At 49.5% G+C, this 27,883-nt stretch overlaps 4 protein-coding genes across 7 annotated transcripts; all 4 read right to left on the bottom strand.

Annotated features, from left to right (window-relative positions):
- Window positions 1–16: 16 nt before the first annotated feature.
- Window positions 17–9,813, bottom strand: LOC142976826 (unconventional myosin-Ia-like). The gene is made up of 17 exons (XM_076120397.1): window positions 9,625–9,813; window positions 8,994–9,164; window positions 8,454–8,569; window positions 7,453–7,699; window positions 7,321–7,384; window positions 7,143–7,156; window positions 6,695–7,030; window positions 6,478–6,625; window positions 6,296–6,394; window positions 5,710–6,226; window positions 5,293–5,624; window positions 5,003–5,012; window positions 4,317–4,713; window positions 3,663–4,208; window positions 3,511–3,594; window positions 2,906–3,036; window positions 17–2,840 (listed from the first exon to the last, which is right to left on the bottom strand). The coding sequence occupies exons 2-17, from the start codon at window positions 9,102–9,104 to the stop codon at window positions 2,723–2,725; spliced, it is 3,270 nt and encodes a 1,089-aa protein (XP_075976512.1). The 5' UTR covers window positions 9,105–9,164; window positions 9,625–9,813; the 3' UTR covers window positions 17–2,722.
- Window positions 9,814–11,653: 1,840 nt separating this feature from the next.
- LOC142976724 (uncharacterized) lies at window positions 11,654–12,557 on the bottom strand. Its single transcript, XM_076120241.1, has 2 exons — window positions 12,429–12,557; window positions 11,654–12,329 (listed from the first exon to the last, which is right to left on the bottom strand). Exons 1-2 carry the CDS (start codon window positions 12,485–12,487, stop codon window positions 11,732–11,734), a joined length of 657 nt encoding a protein of 218 aa, XP_075976356.1. The 5' UTR covers window positions 12,488–12,557; the 3' UTR covers window positions 11,654–11,731.
- A 137-nt stretch (window positions 12,558–12,694) lies between these two features.
- SF1 (splicing factor 1) lies at window positions 12,695–24,420 on the bottom strand. 4 transcript variants are annotated; one of them, XM_076120237.1, is made up of 15 exons: window positions 23,957–24,420; window positions 23,769–23,879; window positions 23,540–23,699; window positions 22,776–22,980; window positions 22,566–22,712; window positions 21,767–21,842; window positions 20,998–21,150; window positions 20,818–20,924; window positions 20,532–20,698; window positions 19,974–20,258; window positions 15,990–16,128; window positions 15,163–15,234; window positions 13,804–13,895; window positions 12,989–13,049; window positions 12,695–12,898 (listed from the first exon to the last, which is right to left on the bottom strand). In XM_076120237.1, the coding sequence occupies exons 1-15, from the start codon at window positions 24,214–24,216 to the stop codon at window positions 12,777–12,779; spliced, it is 2,157 nt and encodes a 718-aa protein (XP_075976352.1). In that variant the 5' UTR covers window positions 24,217–24,420; the 3' UTR covers window positions 12,695–12,776. The 4 variants fall into 4 exon arrangements, with proteins under 4 accessions (XP_075976352.1, XP_075976353.1, XP_075976354.1 ...); XM_076120238.1 differs by having other exon boundaries at window positions 15,163–15,231; XM_076120239.1 differs by having other exon boundaries at window positions 23,540–23,684; window positions 23,957–24,419.
- Window positions 24,421–25,386: 966 nt separating this feature from the next.
- Window positions 25,387–27,202, bottom strand: His2Av (Histone H2A variant). Its single transcript, XM_076120131.1, has 5 exons — window positions 27,047–27,202; window positions 26,826–26,903; window positions 26,531–26,644; window positions 25,955–26,155; window positions 25,387–25,827 (listed from the first exon to the last, which is right to left on the bottom strand). The coding sequence occupies exons 1-4, from the start codon at window positions 27,047–27,049 to the stop codon at window positions 25,961–25,963; spliced, it is 390 nt and encodes a 129-aa protein (XP_075976246.1). The 5' UTR covers window positions 27,050–27,202; the 3' UTR covers window positions 25,387–25,827; window positions 25,955–25,960.
- Between the last annotated feature and the right edge of the window lie 681 nt (window positions 27,203–27,883).

Raw genomic sequence — 27,883 nt, 5'->3', positions numbered from 1 at the left:
TAACAAATAAAAGACATTCACTTTTTAATATATTTTATTATAAACGATAAAACCTTTGCATAATTAGTTTTCGTTGAAAAACGTAACATTACATTTTCATTTATTCAACAGAAATGGATCGGTGGTAACCAACCACTTCAACAGCAATATAATTTATGACAACAGTCTGTAGAGGGGCACACGGTAGTTCACGCCAGTTCACGCTACATTCGAGGCCGGGCTCGCCAGAACACGTGCTAGCCTATATTGAGACTCAACACTTTACTTCAACTTAGAACATGTGAAAGTCAGCGCTATTATATTATTATTATTATCTAACTAGACGTTACAAGTACTTGGCACGTCACACCGTGGCTGCCGTCGTAAGCAGGGCGCGCCACCGCGAGCTCGTGCCGCGACCGGCGCGGCGAGCGGGCGAGGGGAGCTGCGTCGATCAGTGACGACTCGACTAGATATACTAAGGCACTAGATAAACCTCTATGTATCCATCATTACACACCTAGACACAGTGCCGCGCCCTCCGCCCCGCAGCCCGCCCCCGCGCTCTAGCTCGACACCAAGCGCCACGTGCACTGAGCTGCACACACCTCACTGCATGACCCATTCTATTTCTACTTTATTCGTCATATAAAGTTGTCACTTATCAAACGAATAAATAAAATATTAAAACAAATAAATAAGTATCTACAAAAAGTTATAATGCTTCGACCAGTAAAAGAGGAATATAAAGGTGGTGGTAAACGTTGCGGCGCGGCGGAGAGGTCGCGCAGTACAATCTGTACTATACGGCTAACAAGGTGTGCGCGTGACGCGTGGCTGCGAGCCGGTCCGAGCACGCGCTCCCTACACTCCCGCCTGCACCACCTCACGTCACCTCACATCACCTCACGTCACTCACTCTCACTCAGTGTGCAGTGGCAGTCACTGGCAGTTTCATTCGGCGTGTGCTGTTCAAATCACTACCCACAGGTACACTCTCTAAAGATTTACATCATCCATACGTCATGCTCTCTTATGTATCAAAGGCGAAGTCATTTATACAGGGTGGGGAAAAACTATGGGCCATGCAGGAAAACTATTTTCAATATTAAAGAAATTCACTGAAACAAAACTTTCCTTTTTTTTACACGATAAAGTGTGTATAACAAAAGTTGTAGACAATTTTATCATCTTTCATTAGGTAGTAGACACTCTTTCTCTACGACGAACCGTTTTAAAGATATTAGTGAAAAACTATAAAATGAGAACTTTAACCCCCTCCCCCCATTCCGGCGCCCCCCCTAGAGGCGGGGATTTTTAGTATGTTTATTCTCTAAGCATCCTGAACACACACCCGTTTATGGAGTATTCTTTGAACGGACTGTACATATTTCATTGTAGGAATGAAGGTGTTTCCTATTAGGAAATTTAGATATCTTCAATATATAAAATGGTTGTCCCCCATGGCCCATAATTATTAGTTTGTATAACGTAGGTATATGTATATATAACAGAGAATACTGATTGAATGGCTGACATATCAACGCATAGCAAAAGCTAGTCTGATTACAAATCAGATATTAGCACCACGTTTCTTATTATAGTGTAAGTTAGAACAAAGCAATATTTTCGAAAATTCGCTCCCTAAGGAGTTCGAATAGCTTAAGTTTGTAATTTCCGAAGTTAGAAACGTGTAATTTTCTGTTTAGGTAAATGCTTTAAAATTAATACGTATTACAGTGTTTCTGGCAATTCATTCCCCTAACGGAAAAGGGGAGGGGGGGGGTGTCTGTGTAAGGTAAAAAAAAAACATTGTAAAAATTAGAAGGCAGTTTTTTTTTGATAATTACTGCCTCTGTGACGCAGCCGGTAGTGCATCCAAAGGCTGATCATGAGGTTTCGGGTTCCGTTCTCGGGAGAGTAAAGTACAATATTGGTCTTTTCCAATTTATGATTTTTTCTACCTCCTACCTTCAACTATAACAGACGTGATATTATGTAGGTGAACGTAAAATTGTATGTCGCTCTTTAATTGGAAACAAATTATAACGTGTTCTGGTATTTATATAAAAACATCACCCAAGGGATTAAAAATAACGTAGCGTAAAAATAGAAGATAACGTGTAGAATTGAGTTGAGACAATCACTTCTAGGTTAAAATATGGGGGACAAGTTTCAATGGCAGTTCTTTTTAAACTTGAATCAATTTAATTTGCGAACATGGAGTCGCGGGAGCTGAAGTCCCGGGATGAAACATAGGCTTCAGAAATAACTGATTGATTTTCCCAAATTACACCTGTCCTGCGGGTCAATCACAAATGATGAGGTGTAGCGAGGTGTAGCGAGGTGAAGCGAGGTGAAGCGAGGTGGTGGTCTCACTTACGACTAGGCGCTTTACGCTAGCTACGCGCGAGTCGATCTCACTAACATACGTGTATCATAAGATCCTAGAGTCGGGGTTATGCTAGTACAGTTAAGAACACCTCGGTGTACAACATCAACATGTCGCGCTGTCGTCCGCTCTCGTCGGCTCTCGTCCGCTTACGGCTAACTTACAACTATAACGTTTCGTCGACGGTCAGTAGTGTTTCATAATACTCGCTTTGTACTAAATAGTAAAGAGCCGCTACTCGCGATACGTCGACGCTCGCTCGGCGCTCTCGCTCGGCGGCCGCTCCGACTCATCGCTAGGTTTAAAGTAAGATTATTATCAGTAGGGGGGGTCGGGCGGAGGCGATATGTCTCACACGAGCACGTCCATGCGACTGCCGCGGCGCAGCAGCCGCGCCGCGCCCGCCTCGCCGCCGCCCACCGCGTGGAACGACAGCGTCACCAGCTGCTGCCCGAAGTTGGCCTCGAACCTGTCGACAGCGTCGGGTCAGTGTCGGCGAGCGGCGGGTCGGGCGCCTCGCCGGCGGATACTCACTCGGTGGCGATGTTGACGTGCGGCGGCGCGCCCACGGCGTTCTGCACCACCAGGAACAGCTTGGTGGCCAGCTCCAGCACGTGGCACGTGCGCACCACCACGTCGCCGCGCCGCCGCCACGCGCCCTCGCCCTGCGACACGCACACACACACACACACACTCAGTACGTGGCCTCGGTCCCGTTAAGTGGGAGAGAACGCCGCACTCGCGGTTGTAATGAAACCACGTCTGAGGGAGGAAAATGGTGGTTTCACCTCCTTGTGGAGGTTTACTGTTCAGGTATATGCTTACAAACGGAGAAGCGCGGGTGCTGGTATTTATCAAAAATCGAGACTACTTAAATAATAGCGTCAAATCGTTCGCTATTCATTATATCGTATATAGTCGTGAGTGCGGAGATAAGAGTTGACTTTGGCCATTCGTCTCTCTAATGTCTGTACGTAGTAGCGTCATACAGTCTGCACTTAATAAATATAATGAATTAATCGATTACGATTTCGACAATCGAGCGAACGACGCGCGTCGGTGTGATCGCAATATCGTCATCAAATTTCGACGTACATTCATTAAAGTCGACGACCGCCACAAAGTCGACAGATACTGACCCCGAACAGACAGCCGGGTGCGTCGGCCGTGTCGCGCGACGAGCACTGCGACAACTCCTCCGTGGAGCTCTCCAGCCCGCCGCACTGCAACCGAACGTGACGTTAACGTGACGCGATACGACGACGCGACGACACAACAGGGCGACACTCACCGCGCGCACGTGCACCACCAGCAGGTCGTCGGCGTAGGGCGACAGCGACAGGCGCCACACGGCGTGCGCGGGCACGCGGCGCTTGAGGCGCAGCGAGCGCGCCTCCAGCAGCAGCAGCGCGCCCGTCGACACCACCACCAGGCAGCGCGCCACGCGGCCCGTGGAGCGCGCCACCTTGCCCACCACGTCCGCGAACACCACGTAGCGGTCGCCCGCCGCGCCCAGCCCGCGCCGCCACGCCGCCGACGCGCGCAGGCGCACGTAGTCGCCCACGAACGGGTGCGCCACGCTGCGCGCGTAGTTCAGCTTGCGCTCCTTGAACAGCACGCTCGCCGTCACCTTCTCGCGCATGCGGTTGCGCGCCGTCTGGTCGAAGGCGGCGCGGTACAGGCGGCAGCGCCACGCGTGGTGCAGGCGCCGCAGCAGCGCGTCCGCGCGGCCCAGCAGCCGCGGCGCGCCGCACGCCGGCCACGCGCCGCACGCCGGCGACAGGTGCCGCGCCGGCAGGCGGCGCCACAGGCGCAGCAGGTAGCGGCGCCGCGCCGCCTGGCACCACGCGCGCCACAGCACGCGCGCGGCGCGCTGGCGCCGGGCGGGCGGCGCGGCGGGCGGCGGCGCGGCGCGGCGGCGGCGGCGCCAGGCGCGCGCGATGACGCGCTGGGCGCGCGCGCGGCGCCGGCGCCGGTGCCGCCGCCAGGCGCGCTGCGCGGCCACGACCAGCGCCTCGACGCGCGCGGCCCGCAGCGCCTCCAGCTCCCACACGGTGCGCGGGCTGCGCACGAACACGCGCGTGCGGCCGTACGCGAACTCGGCGCTGGGGATGGGCAGCGCGCGCAGCAGCGCGCGGGCGGCGCGCACGGGCTCGTCGCGCGGCGCGGGCCCGGGCGAGGCGGCGGGCGCGGCGCGCGGCGCCAGCAGCCCGTAGCGCGCCAGCACGCCGCGCGCGCACATGGACTCGCACCACCCGCTGCGCCGCAGCAGCGCCATGTCCATGATCCTGCGGGGAGCGCCCACTGCAGCGACCGCGGGACCTCGGACGTTTCGTCGTACTCTATTCGATATAAAGTCGAACGAAAAGACGTCGACGCCCGTTTACCGTAATTGATGCACTCGATTCGGTAGTCGATAGAGAGAAGATATTTTAAAGATTTAAAATTTTTATTTTAGTATTACATTTTTTTAAGTAAAAAATATATCACATTGATAGAATAAATCATGATTATTCAATATTTTAGTCGTTAATGAGAAGGAAATAACGTGATGAGTTCCTGGTTTTGATTTGTTTTCTTATAAATCTAACATATTTTAATTTTAACAGAATTATATTCTAGCTTCCTAACTTCATCGGTGCTATTTAATCGAATTAAGCATTCTAATAAATTGGACTGAATTGAATTGCAAAGTTTATACTAGAAAAGACACTCGATACAAGGGAAGAATCGACGTCGTCGAGGTCGGTCGAATGCCCTTTTGTCCGGCGTTATATAGATCGAACTATAGAATGTCGTCTTAAGTTCCGAATGACGACTCGATGAACGTCTCGATGAATTTTACTCTCTCGAAATAATAATACAAACACGAAAGTCCGTTCGGTACGCGGATAAATCGATCCGTATAATATCGATGCCTCACCCCTGCGAGCGGATCTGGTGGCGCAGCAGCGCGGCGTCGAAGCGGTGCGGGCGCAGCGCGGCGTCGGGGCGCAGGCAGCGGACCAGGCGCGGCGCGGGCGGCAGGCGCCGCACCAGCGCGCCCACCAGCGCCCGCTGGCGGCAGCCCAGCGCCGCCGGCCGCCGCGGGGAGCCCGCGCCCGCGCCCGCCGCCGCGCCCGCGAACAGCGCCGCCAGCAGCGGCTCCCGCGCCGCGCCCAGCACGCCGCAGCAGCGCCGGCACACGGCGTCGCGGTTCTTGGCCACGATGCCGCGCGCGCTGTACACCACGGCGCCGCCGAAGTGCACCACCCTGCGACACGCGCGCACGCATCAGCGGAGCCGCTCGAACGCGCTCCGTGCGCGATATCGTTCTCCCGAGCGGAGACGGGACTCACTGGAAGTGGTCGGGCGGCAGCACCAGCAGGCGCGGGTGGCGGCGCCGCTGCAGGCGCTGCAGGAAGGCGGCGTCGGGCGCGGCGCGCAGCGAGCAGTCGCGCAGCACGCCCAGCACGCTGTCGGGCCCCGCGTCCAGCAGCTCGGCGTGCGGCTCGTGCTCGGCGAAGGGCAGCGGGCGCCACGCGAGCCCCTCGCGCGCGTACTCGTCCTGCTCGCGGCGCAGCGTGGCGCCCGTCACGGCCGCCTGCACGCGCTCGGCCGCGTAGTTGATGAGCAGGCGCTCCAGCCCGTTGTGCGCCAGCGACTCGAAGCCGTAAACGTCCAGCACGGCCAGCGCGCAGCGCTTGCCGGCCGCGCGGGGCCGCAGCGCCGCGTTCACGTTGTTGATGAGCCACGTGAACAGGCGCGAGTACAGCACGCCCACCAGCCGGTCCCGCAGCGCGCCCGCCCACTCGCCCGCCGCGCCCTCCGGCGAGCCGCACGCGCCCGCCGTCTCCTCCGAGCCCTCCGAGCTCTCTGCAACACGCGCCCGTCACTCCGCGCTCGCCTCACTCCTCCCCGTCCCCCACCCCGCCCGCCACTCACCCGCGTCCAGCGGCGCGTCCGCGTCGGGCGCGCAGGCGCCGAGCGCGGCCGCCAGCTCGTCGGCGTCCACGCCCACCAGCGCGCACGCCTCCACCAACTCTGCACACACACGAGCGATTATACATTACGCACTCTACATGACGCACTCCTCGGCCCGCGTCGTGCGCGGCTATCGTGCTCACCGTACTGGTGGTGCAGTCTCGTGCCGATCGAGCCGTCGATGTTGTGCTGCGGCTCGAACTCCACGTTACCCAGCTTCAGCATAAAGGCCAGCAGGCGCAGCACCGCGTCGCACTCGCCGCTGCCGAAGCCCAGCGCGCGCATCGCCGCCTGCACACACGACACGGTCAGTCCGCGCTCGCGCCGGGGCTGGGGGGAGGGGGAGGGGGGTTCACGCACCGTGGTGAAGGCGAAGTGGTCCCGGTCCTGCTGCGCGGCGCGGGGCGCGGGCGCGGCGGCGGGCGGCGCGCGGCGCGGCGAGGAGCCCGCGGCGGCGGCGCCCGGCCCCGCGCCGCCGCCCTCCGCGCCGCCGCGCAGCATGCGGTAGTGCTCCCACGAACGCTGCAGCCTCAACCGCTCTGCAACACACCGCGGCGTGTTATCGTAAGTGTCGAGACGGACGCGAGCGGCGCGGACTACGCGGGACTCACTGAGCATGTGCACGTCGGCGCCGGCAAGCAGCTGGTACAGCACGTGGAAGTTGCGCTCGCCCTCCAGCACGCCGCACACGCGCTCCTGCACACACACACACACACACGCATCACTGACGCGGACGCCGCGCATCGCGCTCTTACGTTTCGACATCGTACGCGTCACCCTTCCGCTCCCTACTTTAATTTATAATTACCTTTTCCAACAGATCTGCGTGCAACATAAAAACGGTTTACAGATTAATACGACTATACCGAGCGACCCTTCGTCGGATTCCCGACCCGATGGGGAAAAACGAGGGTCCCGTTATATAATTTCAACGTTCGAAGGGCGCGACCCGTTCGCTCCTCGTCGAGCGCTAGCGGCGTACTCACAGTGCGTGATGTGTCCTCCCACCGGCTCGCCCTTGAAGTCGAACTCTATCTCGAGCAGCTTGCCCTGCGAACACACGCGGAGAGTGAGTGCGGGCGGCGGGGGCGGGGCGGGGCGCTCGGGCGGACACTCACGAATCTGCTGGCGTTGTGGTTGCGCGCGGTGGCGGCGTTGCCGAAGGCCTCGAGCAGCGTGCCGGCGGCGGTGAGCGCGGCGCCGGCCCCGGCCCCGGCCGCCCCGCGCTCGCCCGCCAGCACGAGGCACTGCAGGCACACGCGCGCCGCCTCCGTCTTGCCGGCGCCGCTCTCGCCCGTGATCACGATGCACTGGCTCTCGTTGCGGTCGCGCACCCAGCGGTACGCGGTGGCGGTGATCGCGTACCTGCGACCACTTCACGCTTTACGCCCGAACGTTTATGCGCTCGCCGGAGACAGCTCTACGGCCGCTCGTCTGCGTGAGCGTATGTCTATACATATGTACTTACAAATTTACTCTTCCCGACTGACCGATTGATAATTTATTTATACATATATTAAGGATAGCTAAATAAATAAATAAATTATATCAAACGGTCGAACGGTCACAATCTTCGCACAGCCTAAACTATGAGAGATAGTGGCGGAAAATTTCATTTTGAGATTTTCGTTTAAAATAAATAAAAACATGGTTCAGTAATCTTGGTAAATCATCCCCCAAAGAGTTAAAGTAGGGGATGAATGTTTTGATCGTACGTACATTTTTGGGGCTAGAAGCATGAAACTTCATATTTGAGATTTTAGTTTAAAATAAATAAGAACGTATTTTTTTAAAATCACCCCATGGGGGGTTAAAATGGGGGATGAATCTTAGAATAGTATTTTGTCCATTTTCAAAGTTAGAAGTGTAAAACTATATGTGGGTCATGATATATAAATAATTAAGTATGAATTTTTAGAAAATCATCCCCTAGCAGATTAAAATAGGAGGTAAAAGTAAAATACTATTTAGTAACAATTAGGCGTGCGACGCCGCGCGGGTCCAATGGTATTTTATAAAGTCGCATATTGGGAACAGAATCCAATGAGTATATTGAGAGCGATAACGGAATGAATCAAAACATAAAGGCTCGGCGGCGTGGCGGCGTGTCGTTACTGACAGGTGCGGCGGCAGCTGGTAGGGCGGGCGCGCCAGGTACGCGCGCACCAGCTCGGCGGAGTACAGCGGCAGCGCGCGGCACGGGTTCACCGACACCAGCGCGTTGCCCACGTACGTCTGCACACACCACATATACAACATACAATACCTACTACCCATGCTATGGAACTTCAACAAGGTATATCTGAACCTATAAGTCTCATGTTGAACATTTTATTTTAGGCCTAAATAATTTATTCAAGGAAATGTCATGGGCATTGGGTAATATTTTACAGTACAGAAGGTCCCAGAGATGCAGAAAAAGTAGTGAATAGAAACCAGTGAATAACAGTAACATAGTTTGATTTTAGTGCATAGAAAATATAAAATAATGTAAAATTTATTATTTACGCTGCTCCCATCAGGCCATTGTCTCAGGTGTGATCTCAAACTGGGAGTTGAGTAATAACATGCTTGACATAATAGTGAGTAACATAACATAAACACAAATGATGGTGATGATGGTAAACGCATGGTGGCAAGCGCAGGACTAAGCACTCACATATATTATGTCATGTTTGTAGCGCACATGCAGGTTGTGGAGGAAGGTGTCCTCGGTGAGCGGCGCCAGCAGCACCGCGTCCGGCTGACCCACGCCCTCGGGCTCTGCCATGCCTCCAAACCACCCGTCACCGAGACCACACAATCTCTACTGTGAGCTCCATTTTGGTGCCTACAAATATAAACTTGTTTAATGTGCAATATAATGCACTATTCACACCATGTTACTACTGACTCAAGCTGGCAGTGGTGCTGCCTCAGTGTCAAGTGGAGTGAGTAGCATGTCCACAGTGCCTGCACTCACTAGTGCGGACTCAGCCAGGCTGTACAAGTGCTGTACGTGCCTGGACACCGCCGTCTATAGCTCACACTGCCTCACACACAACACAAACATCACTCATCACTGTCACTATTACTATTACATCTGACTGTACCTACTTGTTCACATGTTATTTATGTCCTTTATAGTAACACTGCTAAAATTTATTTTAAATATATTACAATAAATGTTACACATTGTTATCATTATCATTAGTAATAATGTTCATTAGAGATTTATTATGGAATTGCACTGTTTTAATGCAATCTAAATATTATTTGCAATATTTGATAACAAAATAGGAAATACGTACCTGAGCATAAATATCTTGAATATAATATTTAAATATCAACAATGTAATATATTGTAAACATTTTCATTTAAAAAATATATAACGAAATTCGCTTTTCAGTCGCTTCTTTCTGCCATTTACAACACTTTACACACACCTACAACTGCCTACAACATGAACCATACATTTCAAATGTTCACTTGTTCACTCAACGCTATGACTTTTGTATTTAATGTTGCCACTTATTTTAATGGTCTATTGTGCGTGACGATTATTTTCTATTAGAGCTATAAGTACGTCCCTACCATCAAAATATTTAAATTGGTGTAATAAAAACGATATTTGTGTAATATTGCTATTTTCTTATCATCTTATCTAACTGACGGCTATTAGATTCTTCGATTGAGTAAATATATTATCGTTATAAGACTTACATGCAAGTTACAATGTATCTAGTAGGTACCTAACTAACTAATTTTAAAGTTGAATGTTGTCAGATTCTTAGTTAAAAAATAATTACCTACCTTACAAAACTACACAGCTGCTATTCTAGCCCGGTTATCCATGTAATATAATATCTAGGTAGAGTATACACTAAATGATACAGGGATCCTCAATATGTTTAGCCATGTGTATGAATCAACCGTCAGAATTCCATCCCGTAACCGATAGTGATAGTGTTTAAATATGATGAAATCTGTTAATATTATCGGGTGTATAACTTATTTTTTTGCGCCCGACTTAGTCAGCGAAAAAAGATTTCTATTAATTCTTGGGTATCTTTTATAACTATGTGTGTACCAAATGTTTTATCCATTAATTTTCGCGCCATTGAGAACCTAACAATAGGCCATCCAACCTTTCGTTGTAGTTTACATTCAATAGAGAATACTTCAGACATCTCCATGTCCGCCTTATGTGAGCGGTGCGACAGTAGGTAAGTAGGTACTTTACTTTTAGTATTATAATATCGTCATATTCAAATTCAAAATATCCTTTACTAGCTGAACCGCACAACTTCGTTTGCGTCACATAAGAGAGAAAGTGTCATCATTTTCCCCGTTTTTGACATAATAATCGTTACTATTCCGCTCCTTATGGTCGTAGCGTAATGTTATATATGGTCTATAGCCTCCCTCAATAAATAGGCTATCCAACAGTAAAAATTAAATAATTTTTCAATTCGCACCAGTAGTTCCTGAGATAAGCACGTTCAAACAAGTACAATTAGTACCTCTAAGATTTTTCAATGTTACTTTATGGAATTATTAGAGTATCGCGTTGTGGCCTAAGCAACTGGGTTGTGGAGGTGAGATAGGCAGTCGCTCCAAGCAAAATATTGGTATCCCGCTGTATCTGCTGAGACTGGAAGCCGACTCCAACGTAGTTGCAAAAAAGGCTAGCCTGATTTAGGTACCTACTTACTCAGGTATCGGATTTTCTTCAGCAAAACCTCTCAGATCTAAATCTTACAAATTCACCACTACTAGTCGTAGGTAGAAACATAGGCGATTAACACACTGCCCCGCACCACGCAGCGTAGCGCGTGAATGCGTGTTCGAACGTTGCTTGTAAGTATCTCCGTTTGTATGGAAAACGCACGAACGCGCGTGATCCGCATGAACGCGCGTGGATGCATTTTCTGTGTGTTAGACTATGCGTGTTTTCCATACAAACGGAGATACTTACAAGCAACGTTCGAACACGCATTCACGCGCTACGCTGCGTGGTGCGGGGCAGTGTGTTAAGCGCCATAACATCAAAAGAGCCGGGAATAGTACCCATAACCGTGTAGACGGTATTAGCAAGTGGCAGTGAAATAAAGACTAGTCATAATAATTAAATATTTAACTTTTATTATTACAATATAGAATGTAAATACCTACGTAACTTTCTACGTAGCTTTCCGTATGACAAGTGTATGGATGTGGGTTGAGCAATGGAAGTTTGAGGGGGTCGTCGTTCATACGTTTTTCTGCGTATACGCCTCAGGTTCTATACACACCGGGGCGGCAGAGGCCGGCAGTTATAGTCTTAAATAACACTAAACTTTAATAACATAATTTTATTAGTTCATCAGAAAAGTTACATTTAGGGTTGGGCTTTTCAGAAGCTCCAATGCGACACATTAATAACAACGTGAAGGTACACGAGTGGTTCGACTAAATACTTCTTCCGTCGTAGTCGTCGTAGGGGTCGTAGTGGTCGTAGTGGTCGTAGTGGTCGTAACCGGCGCGGCCGTAGGCGTTTCAGACGGAGGGACAGAGGAAGGCGTCTCCGACGACGATACAGTCGTGGCGGACGTCTCCGTCGACGACGCAGACGCGGCCGTCTCCAGAGACGTTAGCGTGGACACGTCCGGCGACGACGTCCCCGATGACGATACAGACGCGGTCGACATCGACGAGGGTGCGGGTGAGGTCGGCGCGGTGACGTTACGTTCCGTCGACGCGGTCGGATCCGATTCGGCCCAGGTCGAAGATTCCGTAGTGGACGGGCGGGCGGCGGTCGTCGCCCTGCAGCCCGCCAGCGCCGGCCAGTCGCACACGCGCGCCTGCGGGTCGAAGTGCAGGCCGCCGGGGCAGGCGCGGCACGCGGGCGCGCGGCACGGGTGCTCGCAGTGGTAGAACAGCCCGCAGTCGGCCGCGTGCGGCAGCAGCTGCGCCGAGCACGCGCCCGCGCACGACACGGGCCGCGCCCCGCGAGCGCAGCGCTCGGCCAGGGAGCTGTCGCGGGCCGCGGGAGGGACGAGAGTGAGCATCAGTCGGACATTATTTAGATAAGACATATACAGAAGTAACGGCACAGGGAGGGGACACACTCACTCGGCGTGCAGCGGCGGCGCGAGGGCGAGCAGCAGCAGGAGCGCGGGCGGCGGTCGCATGGCGGCGGCGGACAGTGGCCGGCCGCCGCGCCGCCCGCTCTTATACCGCCCTCGCGCCGATGACGAGCGCCACTCCACGTTATCGCGACTATATCGATTATGTAAACTATCACTCGACGGCCGACTACGAGCCTAGCGCGGCGCCGGCCCGGGCTCGCACGTCGATGCGTCCGAGCGGTGACGGGGAAGGACAATGACAGGCGGCGGTGGTAGTCAATCATTTATTTATATTACACGTCAATAGAGTTCTGTCAACATAACACGGCGCTCGGCGGTCCCGGTGGCCCGGCTAGTCCTGCGACACGGGCGGCGGCGGCGGCGGCGGCGCCAGGAAGGCGGGCGGCGGCGGCGCGCCCCAGGGCGGCGGGTTGAAGGCGCCGCGCCACGACATGCCCGACATGCCCATCATCCCTGTCACACGACACACACGGTGTTAACGCACATAAATAAAAGAAACTCGATAATAATCGGGCCGGCAGCCCGACGTGGCGCGCTACTGACCGGGCGGCGGCGGCGGCATGTGCGGGCCCGGCACGCAGGCGGGGGGGCCCATCTTGCCGTCCTGCAACATACGACCACATTACACCGTCAGATATTTTAAGCCGGTTACGTAATCGAGGGGCGAGGTGAAGTGGTGTCTGTCTTCGCGACACTCGTCGTTATCTCTAACGCGAGTGTTATACGGCACTCGTATAATCAAACGTCTCGTTCGAGTGTTCCTTATATAATCGCATGCTAGCATATTCTTATTACTCACTAATAAAAATTAATATCGTATACCTGCGAATATTATAAATGTGTCATTAATAAACGTCGTGTAAGTTCGAATCAGTTACACACTGCACGATGTTTTGTCATATTTGATCAATATTCAAGCTGTGACTGAAAACAGTGAAAAGACAAAATTAAACGAAAAAAAGGGAACAACGCTTCGGTTATCAGAATCACCATACGAAAAAATATTATCATTAAACACTCAAGAAGAACTCAGAGTCGGTTAAAATAAATTATGAAGAGTAGAGTTAAGAAGTCATCAAAGTGCAATTCGTTTCGCACGTAACTATATTCAGACAGGAAGGCAGAAATTAAAATCAAAACGGCCCGCCATTCGGGACAGCATTTTCATACAAACTTTCATACCCCCGGGGATAAATGATCGATCAAAATCCTCTCTCGCGCGACGCCTAACGTCTAAGCGCATGGCAAATTTGAGGGCGATCCGTCCGGCGGTTCGGGCCGGGCGTCGTTAGATCGGTGCGTCGGTCGGCTCACACTGCTCACGGTCACACAACTAGGTACAGAGAGCGGGCACGTACCGCGTGGTGCAGCGGCGCGGCGTGCGGCGCGGGGTGCGGCGGCGGCGGCGGCGGGAACGCGCTGCCCGGCGGCGGCGGCTGCGAGCCCGCACCTACACACACGTGACGTCACAGCGACCGAGCACTAGCTCTGTGCCGCCAGCGGCTGTATCGTGCCCGGCGCTCCATTCTCGTACGGCTCTCGTTAAAGTGGACAAATATTATATCTATACTTATAATAAATCTGTAGAGAGGACAATTCTGTACATAGAATATATTTAAAAAAAAAACAAAGGGGGATGTTTAGTAACGGATACTGATACCGAATCTGCAATTTATAATTTTCTTTTCTGTCTGTCTGTCTGTCTGTCCTCCGTCTGTATGTGTCGCTATCACGTAAAAACTACCGAATAGAATGCACTGAAATTTGGTATATGCATAGAATAAGTAGTGGAGCAACTTCTAGGATACATATTTTTATAGCATAACATTTCAAAGATTTTTAGAAAATTGAAATAAATACGTAGAAATCGTTTGAACCTGCGTTTCCCTATAGAGACCATAGATGGCGTTGCAATCCATTTCACAACATTCGCATAGTTAACGCGGCGCCTGCCGTATCGATACTTGTTGTTCGCACCAACCAATAGATGGCGTTGTTGTTCGAAACACATAACCAAATTAATTGGTTGCATTAAGGAAATAAATTGGATAGCTATGAAACAGACTATGTGGTAAGTTTTAAAAAATAAACAACGGATGATATATAAAAAATAATTACGGGTTACGCGGTTTCGGACGTATCATCGCAAGTATACATTATTACGCGTGTGAAGAGCTCCGGCGCAGATAGGTCTGTCTGTACCTATAACAATATTCTGAATCCAGACGGTTAAGCAATGGTCAGTCTATAATTAGGTATTATATTCTACACTGTAAACTGGTAGGGATACAGACGAGAGCGGAAAAGAAGGTAACCACAGGAAATCAGGCCTGCCTGAGCCTGTGTCACATTGTGTGCCCTTCGGGTCCCTTTCGTAAATAACCATTAGATGACAAAAGAGTGGTTAGCATTTTTATGTGTAGGTGTATCGAGTGCTTCGCAATTCGCGTGCTCAAACGAATAAGCAACAGTACGAAATTCACGCGAGCGGAGCCGCACGGGTCAGCTAGTTATTCCTATAAGGAAACTAACTAACATTGGAAAGACTCCCCCCGATTGTTATCGTTTCGGATGAAAAAGAAGAGGGATGCCGAAGTGACATTCGACGCTACTGTATTCGCAATACTATAAGAAGCGCAAAACCGAAGGAGAATATGGACATTATTCAGACATAGAGTCGACGGTGGCGGCACGGCGCGGGTGGCGCGGGTACTTACCGAGCCACGGCGCGGGCTGCGAGCTGGGCGGCGGCGGCGGCGGCGGGAACACGCCGCCCGACAGCTCACCTGCTGAATACGATTTATTTGTTTATTTATTGGATCACCAACAGTAGACATCGATATGTCTATCTATAATGATGTATTATTAACGCACGCTTAACCCTCATCTTACGAAAAATGTTGTTGCGTTTTCCAAATATGGATGTATAAAACAAAAATTTTCAAAAATAAATATTCCAAAACTAAAAAGTGAAAAATAATTGTACTTCTTTTTTAAAATTCCTCGAAAACTACTTATCAAAATCATAACTTAAACTCTCGCGTTGCATGTTTAATGTATAATAGAATACGGGAATTAACGCGAACATGCATTTTACCTTAAAATGCCTAACGTTTTGGCGCAGGTTGCACTCGCCGTGGTCCCAGTCAGTCTGCCTGGGGTAAAATGCGTGTTCGCGTTAATTCCCGTATTCTATTATACATACTTATCAAAATGTAGGTATGTACTAGACACGACTCGTGTCATTACCACAGAAGGTTAATATAATACGGTTACGAATATTGTTATTTTGGGAGTCGGTGTCAGCCGGGGTAAGTATGTAAGCGAGAACTACTTACATACCGATGCATGACCACACATCTATGCACGCGCGACTCGAAGACGCGAGAGAGAGGGGCGCGAGGTCCCGTGGAAGGGGACAGTCAGACGCGCCGTGTTATATATTTGTTATAGGCTACATTAACATTTTCATGACCGACACCGACTCCAAAAATAGAGGAAGTAGAGGCTGTAGAATGAGACGAGTGTGCGGCGCGGGACTGACCGGGCGGCGCCATGATGGCGCGCGGCGCGGAGTGCGCGTGCGGGAACAGCGAGGGCGGGAAGCGCCGCGCCGCCGCCGCGCCCACCGGCGCCTCGCCCAGCTCCGCCATCAGCGACATGTACTCCTCGTCGATCTTGGCCTGCACACACCACGGACCGTACATCACTCACGTCTTACTAACTCAAAGAACATTTAGATAATAAGCTTCAATGGGGCACCCAAATAACAAAGCTCGCGGGCAGGCTCAGCTCCGCAGCCTATGCAATAAGAAAGGTAAGACAGTTTGCGGGTGTAGATGCGGCAAGACTGGTTTACTTTGGGTACTTTCACAGCGTTTTGTCCTACGGTATTCTACTTTGGGGCAGGGCGGCTGATATGGACACAATTTTTGTAATTCAAAAAAGAGCAATTCGCGCTATTTACGGCCTAGGAGCGCGGGACTCTCAGCGGGAGGTATTTGGGAAAATCGGTATACTGACGGTGGCATCACAGTATATTTTTGCGAATTTGATGTTCATCAAACAAAACATTAATTCGTTTGCTAAGAATAGTGACATTCACAACATTAATACCAGAAATAAGCACAAATTAGTAGGTCCCTGCAATAGATTGCAAAAAGTACACAACTCATTTGCAGGTCTTGGTGATCGGTTGTATAACAAACTCCCTAGCAGTGTTATGGATCTTCCCCAACAAAAATTCAAAGTAGCTGTTAAAGATCATCTTATTAAAAGGGGTTATTATAAGGTTGACGATTACTTAATGGATAAGAAAACATGGGATTAGTTAGTTACGCGTTCTACACAAATCAAGATTAAATATCTATATATTTATATTTATATATACATCTTTGCATTGTATAAACATTAATCAGTCATTTCAACTCTGTAACAGAGAGGTATTGCACGAGTCTCAGTGGTATTCATTATCTTTTTTTCATTGAAATGGTGGGCTCCCATGCCAAGGTTCGTCATCTATACTAATATTATAAATGCGAAAGTAACTCTGTCTGTCTGTCTGTCTGCTACTCAATCACGCCCAAACTACTGAACCAATTTGCATGAAATTTGGTATGGAGATATTTTGATACCCGAGAAAGGACATAGGCTACTTTTTACCCCGGGAAAATGACGCATTTCCCGGGAAAATTCAGGTGACGAACGAAGTCGCGAATAATCATATTATAATGACATTGAATTAACAAAATTCCGTTGTCATGGCAACTGTTTTAATGGCGGATATCCTTAGCGGGACTTCGTTACATTAAGAGATAAATTATTTTGAGAATATTTTTCGAGAAAAAAAAGGCATATTTTGTTATTCAGGAATAATTAAGCTTTGTATAAGTAAAAGTAGTTTTAGAGAAAACCTCACAAACGTATCATACAAAGTTTTTATTAATTTAAATGCAACATTCTATAAAGAGCTGTGTTAAACAACTGTCAGACATGTCATTCCTCATGATTGTTTCTTTCCAACTACCTTCACACAAGAACTATTGAAAAACTCTGATGAAATTTGGTAGACAGATCCTACTAATATTATAAATGCGAAAGTTTGTGAGTATGTATGTTTGTTACTCTTTCACGCATATACTACTCAAAAGATTAGGATGAAATTTGGTATATAGGTAGCTGAAGACCCGGAATAACACATAGGCTTTTTACCACGGAGTTCCCGAAGGATCAGGATTTACACGGGATGGTATCCACGCGGACGAAGTCACGGGCGGCCTCTATCTATGCTAATATTATAAAGCTGAAGAGTTTTTTGTTTTTCTGTTAGAACACGCTAATCTCAAGAACTACTGGTCCGATTTGAAAAAAATCTTTCAGTGTTAGATAGCCCATTTATCGAGGAAGGTTATATGCTATATTTCATCACGCTACGACCAATAGGAGCAGAGTACCAATAAAAATGTTACAAAAACAGGGAAAAATTTATCCCGTTCTCTCTTATGTGACGCAAGTGAAGCTGCGCGGGTCAGCTAGTGCTCACTAAAATGTCATTGCTTGCGGCGGCGTCGTGTGCCGGGTCACCCCCTTCCCTCTAATATGTGCGAAGGGGGTGATGGCTGGTCCACGCGTCATACTCGTGAACGGGTGCTGCTTGGGGTGACTGGTCGTCCTGGTGTGGTGACTGCCATAATTTTTAAGTAACTACGTTTCACTAACTGTACTTCCTTTACCACAGTATGCTCTTGAAATGCCTCTTATGATTTCATTACTTATATTATTATGTGGGTAGATGCTCCCATCATGCTTCCAATACTATTTATATCTTGTTTATTAGCACCTATATATTAATATTGATTTAATTTATATTATGACCAAAGGGTGTTCGGTAGTGTTGGTAGGTAGCAGCTACTTACATCATCAATGTTTTATACCAGCATAAATATTGTTAAAATCATTTGGCGATTAAAAAGAGTGGCCAGGAGTTTCTTGCCAGCTCTTCTCATTGGCCCTACCTTCCGAACTGGCGGTAAATTCACTCCCTGTATCATTGACTATCATAAGTGTCAGCACTTGACTTAAATGAATAAATGATTTGATTTTGATTTTGGCGTGGTGCGCCAGCGTGCCCTGGGCGGCACACGATGACACACAGTAGCGAGTACCTTGTTGGCGTGGTGCGCCAGCGTGCCCTGGGCGGCACACGGTGACACACAGTAGCGAGTACCTTGTTGGCGTGGTGCGCCAGCGTGCCCTGGGCGGCACACGGTGACACACAGTAGCGAGTACCTTGTTGGCGTGGTGCGCCAGCGTGCCCTGGGCGGCACACGGTGACACACAGTAGCGAGTACCTTGTTGGCGTGGTGCGCCAGCGTGCCCTGGGCGGCACACGGTGACACACAGTAGCGAGTACCTTGTTGGCGTGGTGCGCCAGCGTGCCCTGGGCGGCACACGGTGACACACAGTAGCGAGTACCTTGTTGGCGTGGTGCGCCAGCGTGCCCTGGGCGGCACACGGTGACACACAGTAGCGAGTACCTTGTTGGCGTGGTGCGCCAGCGTGCCCTGGGCGGCACACGGTGACACACAGTAGCGAGTACCTTGTTGGCGTGGTGCGCCAGCGTGCCCTGGGCGGCACACGGTGACACACAGTAGCGAGTACCTTGTTGGCGTGGTGCGCCAGCGTGCCCTGGGCGGCACACGGTGACACACAGTAGCGAGTACCTTGTTGGCGTGGTGCGCCAGCGTGCCCTGGGCGGCACACGGTGACACACAGTAGCGAGTACCTTGTTGGCGTGGTGCGCCAGCGTGCCCTGGGCGGCACACGGTGACACACAGTAGCGAGTACCTTGTTGGCGTGGTGCGCCAGCGTGCCCTGGGCGGCACACGATGACACACAGTAGCGAGTACCTTGTTGGCGTGGTGCGCCAGCGTGCCCTGGGCGGCACACGATGACACACAGTAGCGAGTACCTTGTTGGCGTGGTGCGCCAGCGTGCCCTGGGCGGCACACGATGACACACAGTAGCGAGTACCTTGTTGGCGTGGTGCGCCAGCGTGCCCTGGGCGGCACACGGTGACACACAGTAGCGAGTACCTTGTTGGCGTGGTGCGCCAGCGTGCCCTGGGCGGCACACGGTGACACACAGTAGCGAGTACCTTGTTGGCGTGGTGCGCCAGCGTGCCCTGGGCGGCACACGGTGACACACAGTAGCGAGTACCTTGTTGGCGTGGTGCGCCAGCGTGCCCTGGGCGGCACACGGTGACACACAGTAGCGAGTACCTTGTTGGCGTGGTGCGCCAGCGTGCCCTGGGCGGCACACGGTGACACACAGTAGCGAGTACCTTGTTGGCGTGGTGCGCCAGCGTGCCCTGGGCGGCACACGGTGACACACAGTAGCGAGTACCTTGTTGGCGTGGTGCGCCAGCGTGCCCTGGGCGGCACACGATGACACACAGTAGCGAGTACCTTGTTGGCGTGGTGCGCCAGCGTGCCCTGGGCGGCACACGGTGACACACAGTAGCGAGTACCTTGTTGGCGTGGTGCGCCAGCGTGCCCTGGCCGGGCCGCTTGGCTCGGCAGTCCCGCGCGATGTGCCCGGCGCCGCCGCAGGAGGAGCACACGATGCTGTTGGTGACGTTGGGCTTGTCGGGGCACAGCCACGTCTTGTGGTCGGTGGCGGAGCAGTTGGCGCAGCGCACGGCGTCGTTCTCCCGCAGCGTGCCGTTGAGCTGCGCCAGCTCGCGCAGCTGCATGCGGCGCAGGTCGTTCTGCCCCTCCGGCACCTCCACGCCCTGCCGGATCACCTCCTTGATCTGCGGCGGCACACCCACGCGTTCAAACAGTGATAGTATTCTTTATCGTAGATCATAGGTTAGTACGTGATACATCGATGTCATATTACAATAATTCGGTTCGGCTACGTCCCGCCCGTACGATATTTGCAAAAAAAAAGGACCGCGAAGACGTGCTTACACTATTTGGCTTCGATGTGTCAGTTATTTTTGTAATAACGGTGACGAAATGAAATGAGTCTCGATACGTGGAGAGCACGCGCTAGATACAGTAGGAGGGAGAGAGCGGCGCACCTTCTCCACGGCCTTCTTGACGCAGTCGGCGTTGGTGGCGGTGATGTAGGCGTGCAGCGGCTCGTCCTCGCCGGGCAGCGGCTGGCCGTCCTTGCGGCCCACCTTGCCCTCCTTCACCGAGCCCTTGCCGCGGATGATGATCTTGGCGCCCGTCTCCTTCTCCATCGCTAAGGGATCACACGGCACACGTTACAACGGTGCTCCTCTACGTCCGATATTTAGCGAATACTCAAAAACACATCATCAGGCATCGTAAATTCCAATATCTCAAAATTCGTTCGAATACCTTTAAGCGTGTTGCCGCGCGGTCCGATGAGCAGGCCCACGAAGTTGATGTCGGGGTGCTCCTCCTGCGGGATCATCACCTTGTCGTGCACGCGGATGATGGGCGGCCTGCAACAGCGAGCTCGGTCAGCGCTCGGTCACACACACACACACACACGGGAGCGGGGCGGGCGGCACGTACTTGTAGTCGGGCGGCGGCTTGAACTCGGGGTTGATCTGGTGCATGCGCTGCACGAGGCGGTGGCGCTCCTCCTCCAGCTTGCGGCGCGTGCGGTACTCGCGGGTGTTGAGGCGCTTGCCGTCCGTGGAGTAGATGGGCTCCGGCGACGGCGACCTGCGCAGCCGCCCGTCAGCACGCGCCCGCGCCACACACACACCGCGACACTCGGGGCCATCGACGCTACACGCGAGCCGTATCTCTAGTCGAGACGAAAATCGAATCGAAATCGATCGATGGCCGAGTTTAAAGTTAAAAAATATATCTGTCAGTGTGTGTGTGTGGAGGGGTGCGGTGCACGCGCCCGGCGCGGGGCTCGCGGCGGGCGCGCCTCGCGTCATGACTACATATTATACGAGTCGGGTCACCGAGCGGTGCACGCTAGCCGGTGCACCGCTCTCCTACTCTAACTACCGATTCCTAACGCCCTGAGAAAAAAATAATTCAATTAATTTTTATCCTGAAATTTTAATTAAGCTCATTAGCCCTGAAAATAATTCAGTGATTAATAACGTCCTGTAGGTGAAAAATTATTTATTAGAGGAGTAGAATTAATTAATTGAATCATTAGTTACGAGCAGTCTGATATTGCGACCTGCAAAATTAAAAAGTAGCTCATTAGTAGGGCGGCCGGGTCGAGGGCGGCGCGCATCGACTAGTGTAAGGTAAGAATACAGTGTGCGATACTCAGCGCGTGGTGCGGAGCTGCGGGGCGGGCGGCGGCGGCACAAACCTCTCCTCGATGTTGGCGGGGATGCCCAGGTCGCCGGAGCGCAGCTTGCGGGACACCTCCTCGATCTGCAGCTGAACTGCAAGGGAAGGGGTTAGCCACGCGCGGCCAGACGCACTCATTAGAATACTGACGCCAACACCACCTACGCCTCCGGGGAGGCAGCACGCTGAAACAGGCTCATTAGCGCATACGGACATACTATGAGTTGTGCACTGCCGACGCGAACCATCCGAGCCGTACGTGGTTCCTCACATCTCTCGCTTTAACAGTTAAACATATTCATTTCTTTAATCTGTGCAACTTTTATGGAATTATAAACTAGAAAAAAAAAACATATTGCAATGCTCATCGCTACATTCTTTAGATCCGATGTTAAATTTGATCGGTTCGTGATGCAGAGCGTGTCATCGGTTTAACGCATTACGCAGATCTCGCGTGTGAGTATGTTCGTTCTGTCACGACACCATCTGATCTTAAAAAGCAAAACATAAAATACAAGAACTACACCCTGCGTATACGGCCACGGTCTCGCGTCTCCGTCCCGGCGCACCGCGGCGCGCGGGGCTGCGAGCGGCGCGGGCGACTCGCTACGACCTATGCGTCGACGTGTATATGTGGGAACTAACGGAACGTACGGTCGAGCGCGCCGGAGAGACAACGGCTCGGTGGGACATATCTGTGGACACCGACAAAGTCGTAGAGCGCAGTCGGTGCGCTAAAGAATAATCATATTGAGCGGCGTCGCCGCAAGGTCGCGTCACAGACGGTTCCGGGGAGAAGGGAAAGCGGCGGCACTCACGCAGGTACTGCTCCTCCTGCTCGCGGGTCAGCGTGGACGGCAGCACGGTGGGCAGCCCCGGGATGAAGGTCTTGTCGTGCTCCGAGCCCATCCAGCGCGTGCGCCGGCGCCGCGCCCGCCGCTCCGCCGCCGTCTCGCCCACGGGACCTGCGCAGCGCCACGTCAGTACCGAGCGACACTCCGCCCGCCCGCCGGCCCTCGGCCACTCACCGAGCCCGTCGTCCTTGTCGTCGTCGGGGTGGTAGTCGTGGTGCGGCGGCTTGTCGCGGTAGCGCGACTCGGTGCGCGCCTGCAGCAGCTCCAGCTTCTGCTGCACGGAGGTGGGCGGCGGGATGGCCGTGGCGGCCGACAGCGCGGCGGCGGCGGCCGCGGCCGGCTGCACGGGCGCCGCCATGCGCCGCTGCGCCACGAACGTCTGTTACGACGCAATGAGGCCTCGTCAACAAACTATCCACATGACACACTCACATCTTCCACTATGTGGAGACTATGTTCTATGATTAAATTCTAAATTCATAAACTGAGAACAATAATATACCAGGCATGAAATTAGGAGGCAGAGGTGACATAGAAAACGTGTTTGCTTACCTCATAGTTGGTATACTTCTTTGACATTTAGTATTATTATTAATCGATCTATCAACTGATTTTTTTTTCTTTAGAATTAATAAGTAATTGTATTATGCTGAAATACCATACCATACTAAACATGTAAGTAATAGTTGATCATTCAACTGCAAACATAAGTTTGTCAGTTAAGTTACAATTTTCTATTAGTTTTATGGAAAACTATTACTGAATTTGGGATCTAGCATGATTATTCAAGCTCACCAAACAAATTATTTCACTCAACTTCATATGCCTTTACCACATGGATATAATTTTGGATTTAATCATAGATTAGAATGTTGGTCTATCATTAGTGAGTTGCAAGAATATAGGAGATAGCGTGCAACAGCAGCATGTTGTGTTACCTGAGCGACAGCTGCCGCTGCCAAGATGGCAGCCTGTGTGGCAGGGTTGATAGCACCGTTGGTGGTCACCTGCCGTGCTGTCGCCTTAGTAGTGGTGCCCACCATCTGGTCCAGCAGGGCTATGGTGCCATCTCTGTTGACACCACTAAATGTTAGTTTACTTTAATGTTTTGTTGTAATAATATGTATAAAACAAAATAAACAATATCAACAATTCATTGTAACTTACCTGTCTTTGGACTTCCGACTGCGACTGCGACTCCTACTACGCGAGCGACTGCGACTGCGCCGCTTCTCCTTGTGCCGGTCGCGACTGCGGCTCCGCTCGCGCTCCTTGTCTCTAGGATAGCATTTTCATTAGAAAGTAGAATAATTAACCTGCGTTTTCAATGTACATAGTGATATTATGAGAGGTACCTCTTGGAACGGTGGCGGTCCCGGTCTCGCTCCCTGTCTCTGTCTCTGTCGCGATCACGGTCTCGATCACGATCACGATCTCGATCACGCTCACGGTCGCGGTCGCGATCACGATCTCTTTCACGATCACGATCTCGCTCACGATCCCGCTCCCTGTCTTTGTCACGGTCACGATCTCTGGTCTTGTCCCGGTCTCGTTCCTTGTGCCTGTCGCGATCACGGGATCTTGAACGGCTCCTGTCACGATGTCTTGAACTCATAGCACTATTATCCACAGAACGTATGTCAAAGAGGCCAAAGAGCTACCAATGAATTAAATCTCAATGTGCTATATCAATGTAAACTTTACAATATAAGTACGCACTTATTTACTGAATATTCTCACAATGTTTTGCTATTGATTTATATTGAGCCAGCTAACACCAACAATGTGTCAACAAGACATGAATCAAGACAGCCAAGATGGCGCGGCGCGGACTACAGATAATACACTAAACGAGAGACATTCTATTAAGCTCGACTAAATTCTGGAGGTTGCTTAATAATATCAACTTGTCATGTCATTACAATAAATATCGCAGTATATAGCATCTTTAACGCTAAATTTTAATAATTTGCAGTTTATTTTTTGTTTGTTAGGTAGTTTGGTGTTACAGACAATAAACGCTGGTAAGAGTGGCTTTAGGACCTATCTACAAGGTGATGTGTTTACAAAAACTACTGAACTGAGTTAGATAAATTTATAACTGTACCTACGTTATGGTCGGTAACGTAGTTTTCTTGCTGTAGTAACCGTAGCATCGCGCGCGGTGGGTTTGAATCCCACCCAGGACAACTTTTTGTGGGAATAGGACTAGTAAATGTTCAGTGGTCAAGCCATTTCACTCTATTTGGCGGCCTGCACAACTTAGCCAGTAAGTTGTCGACTAACCATAAGATAAATAAATTAATGCAGGTGCGCGTCACCGGTCCCCAAACTTTGTTAATCACCGCGGCGCTTCCGCCGACTGTTGACACTGCAAGTCTACTCTTTAATATTCCAATAGTTTACCCAATATATTGTGATGTCTTTTGGGATTTACGGTGCTGAGAATTCTAGGCGTCTCTATAGCGGTCGCCTCTTATCCATAAAACCTAGAATGGAACCCAGGAAATTACTTACATGCCCTTAGGGCGCATTATCAATGGTCGTTAGCATCCGAATACTAAGTACGAGAGTCGAGAGATGACTGACGACGTCAAGTGGGAGTCCGCGCACTCGGGCTAACGATAGACTTATCGGCCGATGAAAATGCACCCTTACTTTAATTAACGCCAACATGACGAGTTTGAAAAATAGAAGGCAGTCCTTTGCATAGCAGTGGAACACAAACAATATAAAAACAAGGATCAGTAATAATGAAATGAACTTGTGAGAATAAACAGACATCAGTACTTTCTCAATATATTTCAAAGATCAAAATACATTTCTTACAACTTGTAACAGTTCAATCATACGAAATTACAATTTAGAACAACATTATGTATTCCTCTATTGCTAATACAGTTCTTATATATAGCTTTAAACAAATTACGAATTAATTAAGGTGGCAAAATAACTTCCATTGTAATAATCAATGCTTTAGAAAAATACCATGTCCCACGAACAAACGAGAAAATTAAACTTAATTCTACAAACATATTAAATCTCCTTAACACTATACTTAACACTAGATTATAACTACTAAACGATTTAGTCCGGACCCAACAGTTCCCTGGAAACACTCCACTGTTCACATCACTAACTTTTTGAAAACTATGTCAATCAGCTGATACGTTTTATAGAAAACATGCCCGGAGTCAAATGCAGCAAATATTGTCTTGAAAATAACCTGAAACATAATAAAGTTGATATTACTTATTTATTCAGTTACCAAGCTTTCGCTTTGAAATGCTTAGCATAACAAGAGAACAATAACTTAGATGCAGACAGGTAAATTTAAAATTATAATTACCTACCTAGTTTTAAACGGGTGCGCCAGGGCCTCCTTTTTTCCCAATGAGAGACTTGTGTATGTGAGGGATGACACCGCCGCCTGCAATGGTAGCTTTGATCAAGCTATCCAACTCTTCGTCTCCTCTAATAGCCAGCTGCAAGTGACGCGGGGTGATACGTTTCACCTTGAGATCCTTTGATGCATTTCCCGCCAACTCCAATACCTAAAACAAAGTCAAATCATAACATTATAGATACAGTTTTATCTCGCAATAATATAATATTTACACATACGCATTATAACTATAAACGAATTAAAGTTCTTGTTACTATAAACAAATCTTTAAACAATTTATTATTACTGTTAAAAGTAGTACCTATCACCTACTTAACCTATTGTTGTAAATTTCCCGCCAAAACCAAAACTACACAATAATTATAAACAAACTGTTTGGAGGCTAGATTACTAAATGAATATAGTAAAAAAATACTAATTTAGTATAATTAGACGTAATACGTTCTAGAAAACGCTAGTAACGACATTAGAAAATTGCGCTATATTCAGAGCCGCCATATTGACAGGGCGTCGTTTAACTTACCTCGGCTGTAAGATATTCCAGAATAGCTGCAGAATATACTGCGGCTGTTGCTCCAACGCGCCCATGACTTGTTGTCCTATTTTTGAGATGTCTATGAATTCTTCCCACGGGAAACTAAAATAAAAAATCATTATAGCCTCTATCTATTGATTATTTCCTTTTACGAAGTTGATCGCCGCCATACTGAGGGGTCATTTATATTATTCAATTATATGAAATACAAATATGAAGCTTATTCACGCTGATAAATGGCACGAAAAATCCTAAAATAAATTAAGATAATAAATAAACATACCTGTAACCCAGCCCTTGCTGATCTCGATACTGCTTTCGCCTTGGCTTTACCAGAATCTTTACCCGCTTTACCGCCAGCCTAAAATTGTTGAAAAATCCCATTAATTTTTCTTGTACGGAGCTGAAACTTTGCCAGGATCTCGAATACACAATTGTCCACCGGATCACACAACAAAACCGTGATAACAAGACCTATATTTCACATAATCTTGCAAAACTCACCATTTTGAAACGTGTAACACACTATCACCACTACAGACAGTGAACAACCAACACAGGAAAGGCGCCAAGCCAAAACGCAAATTACAAGATGGCAGCGCCGCTGCAATGTTCAAAGCATCAGGGCTACCAATAGCACGCCACCGGATATGTCGTAAAAAACAAACAACTCTAGTCTCGCTCCGCTCATCCAATCCGCTTTTGTTAAATTGGCGGGCGAGATTTAGTAGACAGTGCTGCCAAGCCACGCTGTGCCAAAATATGGAACTAAAGTAACTTTTTTAAACACGTTTAGTTACTACTATCATAACATTTTTAAACAAAAATGTTTTGTTATTATGATGTTAAGTTATAATGAAAATTATTATTATAAAAAGTAGTTAATTAAAATGGAAAAAGAGTTCGCCATAAAATTACAGTAAAATGCATAACAACTTAAACGGATCGAATCCAAACACAAAAATCTGGTCTGATTTTATTGAGGCGATATATAGTTAAATCAAATCAAATATATAAATAGGTATATTAAATTTATGCTTAATATATTTTATTATAATAGGTATGAATTAGGATAGGGTGGTCAGCATATTTGTTCGTAACCAAAAAATAAAAAAGCCTTTGATATAAAAATATAATTTCCCTAATACCTAAAGACTGCACAATCTATTGGGGAATAATTATTATAACTAATTGGTAAGATCCCTACAAATCTCCTTTGCTTTATTAACACTCATACATCTTGTTACTATATTATTTAATTTAATAGTAAAGTAAAGTTATTTCTCATCATCTTACATCTTGATATCTATACTTCTATACTATACTAATATAATAAAGCTG

Source organism: Anticarsia gemmatalis, chromosome 11 (assembly GCF_050436995.1).
Source record: "Anticarsia gemmatalis isolate Benzon Research Colony breed Stoneville strain chromosome 11, ilAntGemm2 primary, whole genome shotgun sequence".
Lineage (NCBI taxonomy): Eukaryota > Metazoa > Arthropoda > Insecta > Lepidoptera > Erebidae > Anticarsia > Anticarsia gemmatalis.
This window is presented reverse-complemented; position numbering and strand designations above follow the sequence as displayed.

What these genes read in the sequence shown, in the direction of transcription:
- LOC142976826 (XM_076120397.1), bottom strand. Translation starts at nt 9,104, where the DNA reads ATGGCAGAGCCCGAGGGCGTGGGTCAGCCGGACGCGGTGCTGCTGGCG. An exon ending in ACCACAACGCCAGCAGATTC is followed by an intron (nt 7,385 to 7,452) that starts GTGAGTGTCCGC and finishes GTGTGTTCGCAG; the next exon opens with GGCAAGCTGCTCGAGATAGA. An exon ending in CACCCGGCTGTCTGTTCGGG is followed by an intron (nt 3,037 to 3,510) that starts GTCAGTATCTGT and finishes TGCGTGTCGCAG; the next exon opens with GGCGAGGGCGCGTGGCGGCG.
- LOC142976724 (XM_076120241.1), bottom strand. Translation starts at nt 12,487, where the DNA reads ATGCGACCGCCGCCCGCGCTCCTGCTGCTGCTCGCCCTCGCGCCGCCG. An exon ending in GCGCCGCCGCTGCACGCCGA is followed by an intron (nt 12,330 to 12,428) that starts GTGAGTGTGTCC and finishes GGCCCGCGACAG; the next exon opens with CTCCCTGGCCGAGCGCTGCG.
- SF1 (XM_076120237.1), bottom strand. Translation starts at nt 24,216, where the DNA reads ATGAGTTCAAGACATCGTGACAGGAGCCGTTCAAGATCCCGTGATCGC. An exon ending in CGACAAGGACGACGGGCTCG is followed by an intron (nt 22,713 to 22,775) that starts GTGAGTGGCCGA and finishes GGCGCTGCGCAG; the next exon opens with GTCCCGTGGGCGAGACGGCG. An exon ending in TCAAGAAGGCCGTGGAGAAG is followed by an intron (nt 20,259 to 20,531) that starts GTGCGCCGCTCT and finishes GTGCCGCCGCAG; the next exon opens with ATCAAGGAGGTGATCCGGCA.
- His2Av (XM_076120131.1), bottom strand. An exon ending in CAGCAAGGGCTGGGTTACAG is followed by an intron (nt 26,645 to 26,825) that starts GTATGTTTATTT and finishes TTTTTATTTTAG; the next exon opens with TTTCCCGTGGGAAGAATTCA. An exon ending in TGGAATATCTTACAGCCGAG is followed by an intron (nt 26,156 to 26,530) that starts GTAAGTTAAACG and finishes ACTTTGTTTTAG; the next exon opens with GTATTGGAGTTGGCGGGAAA.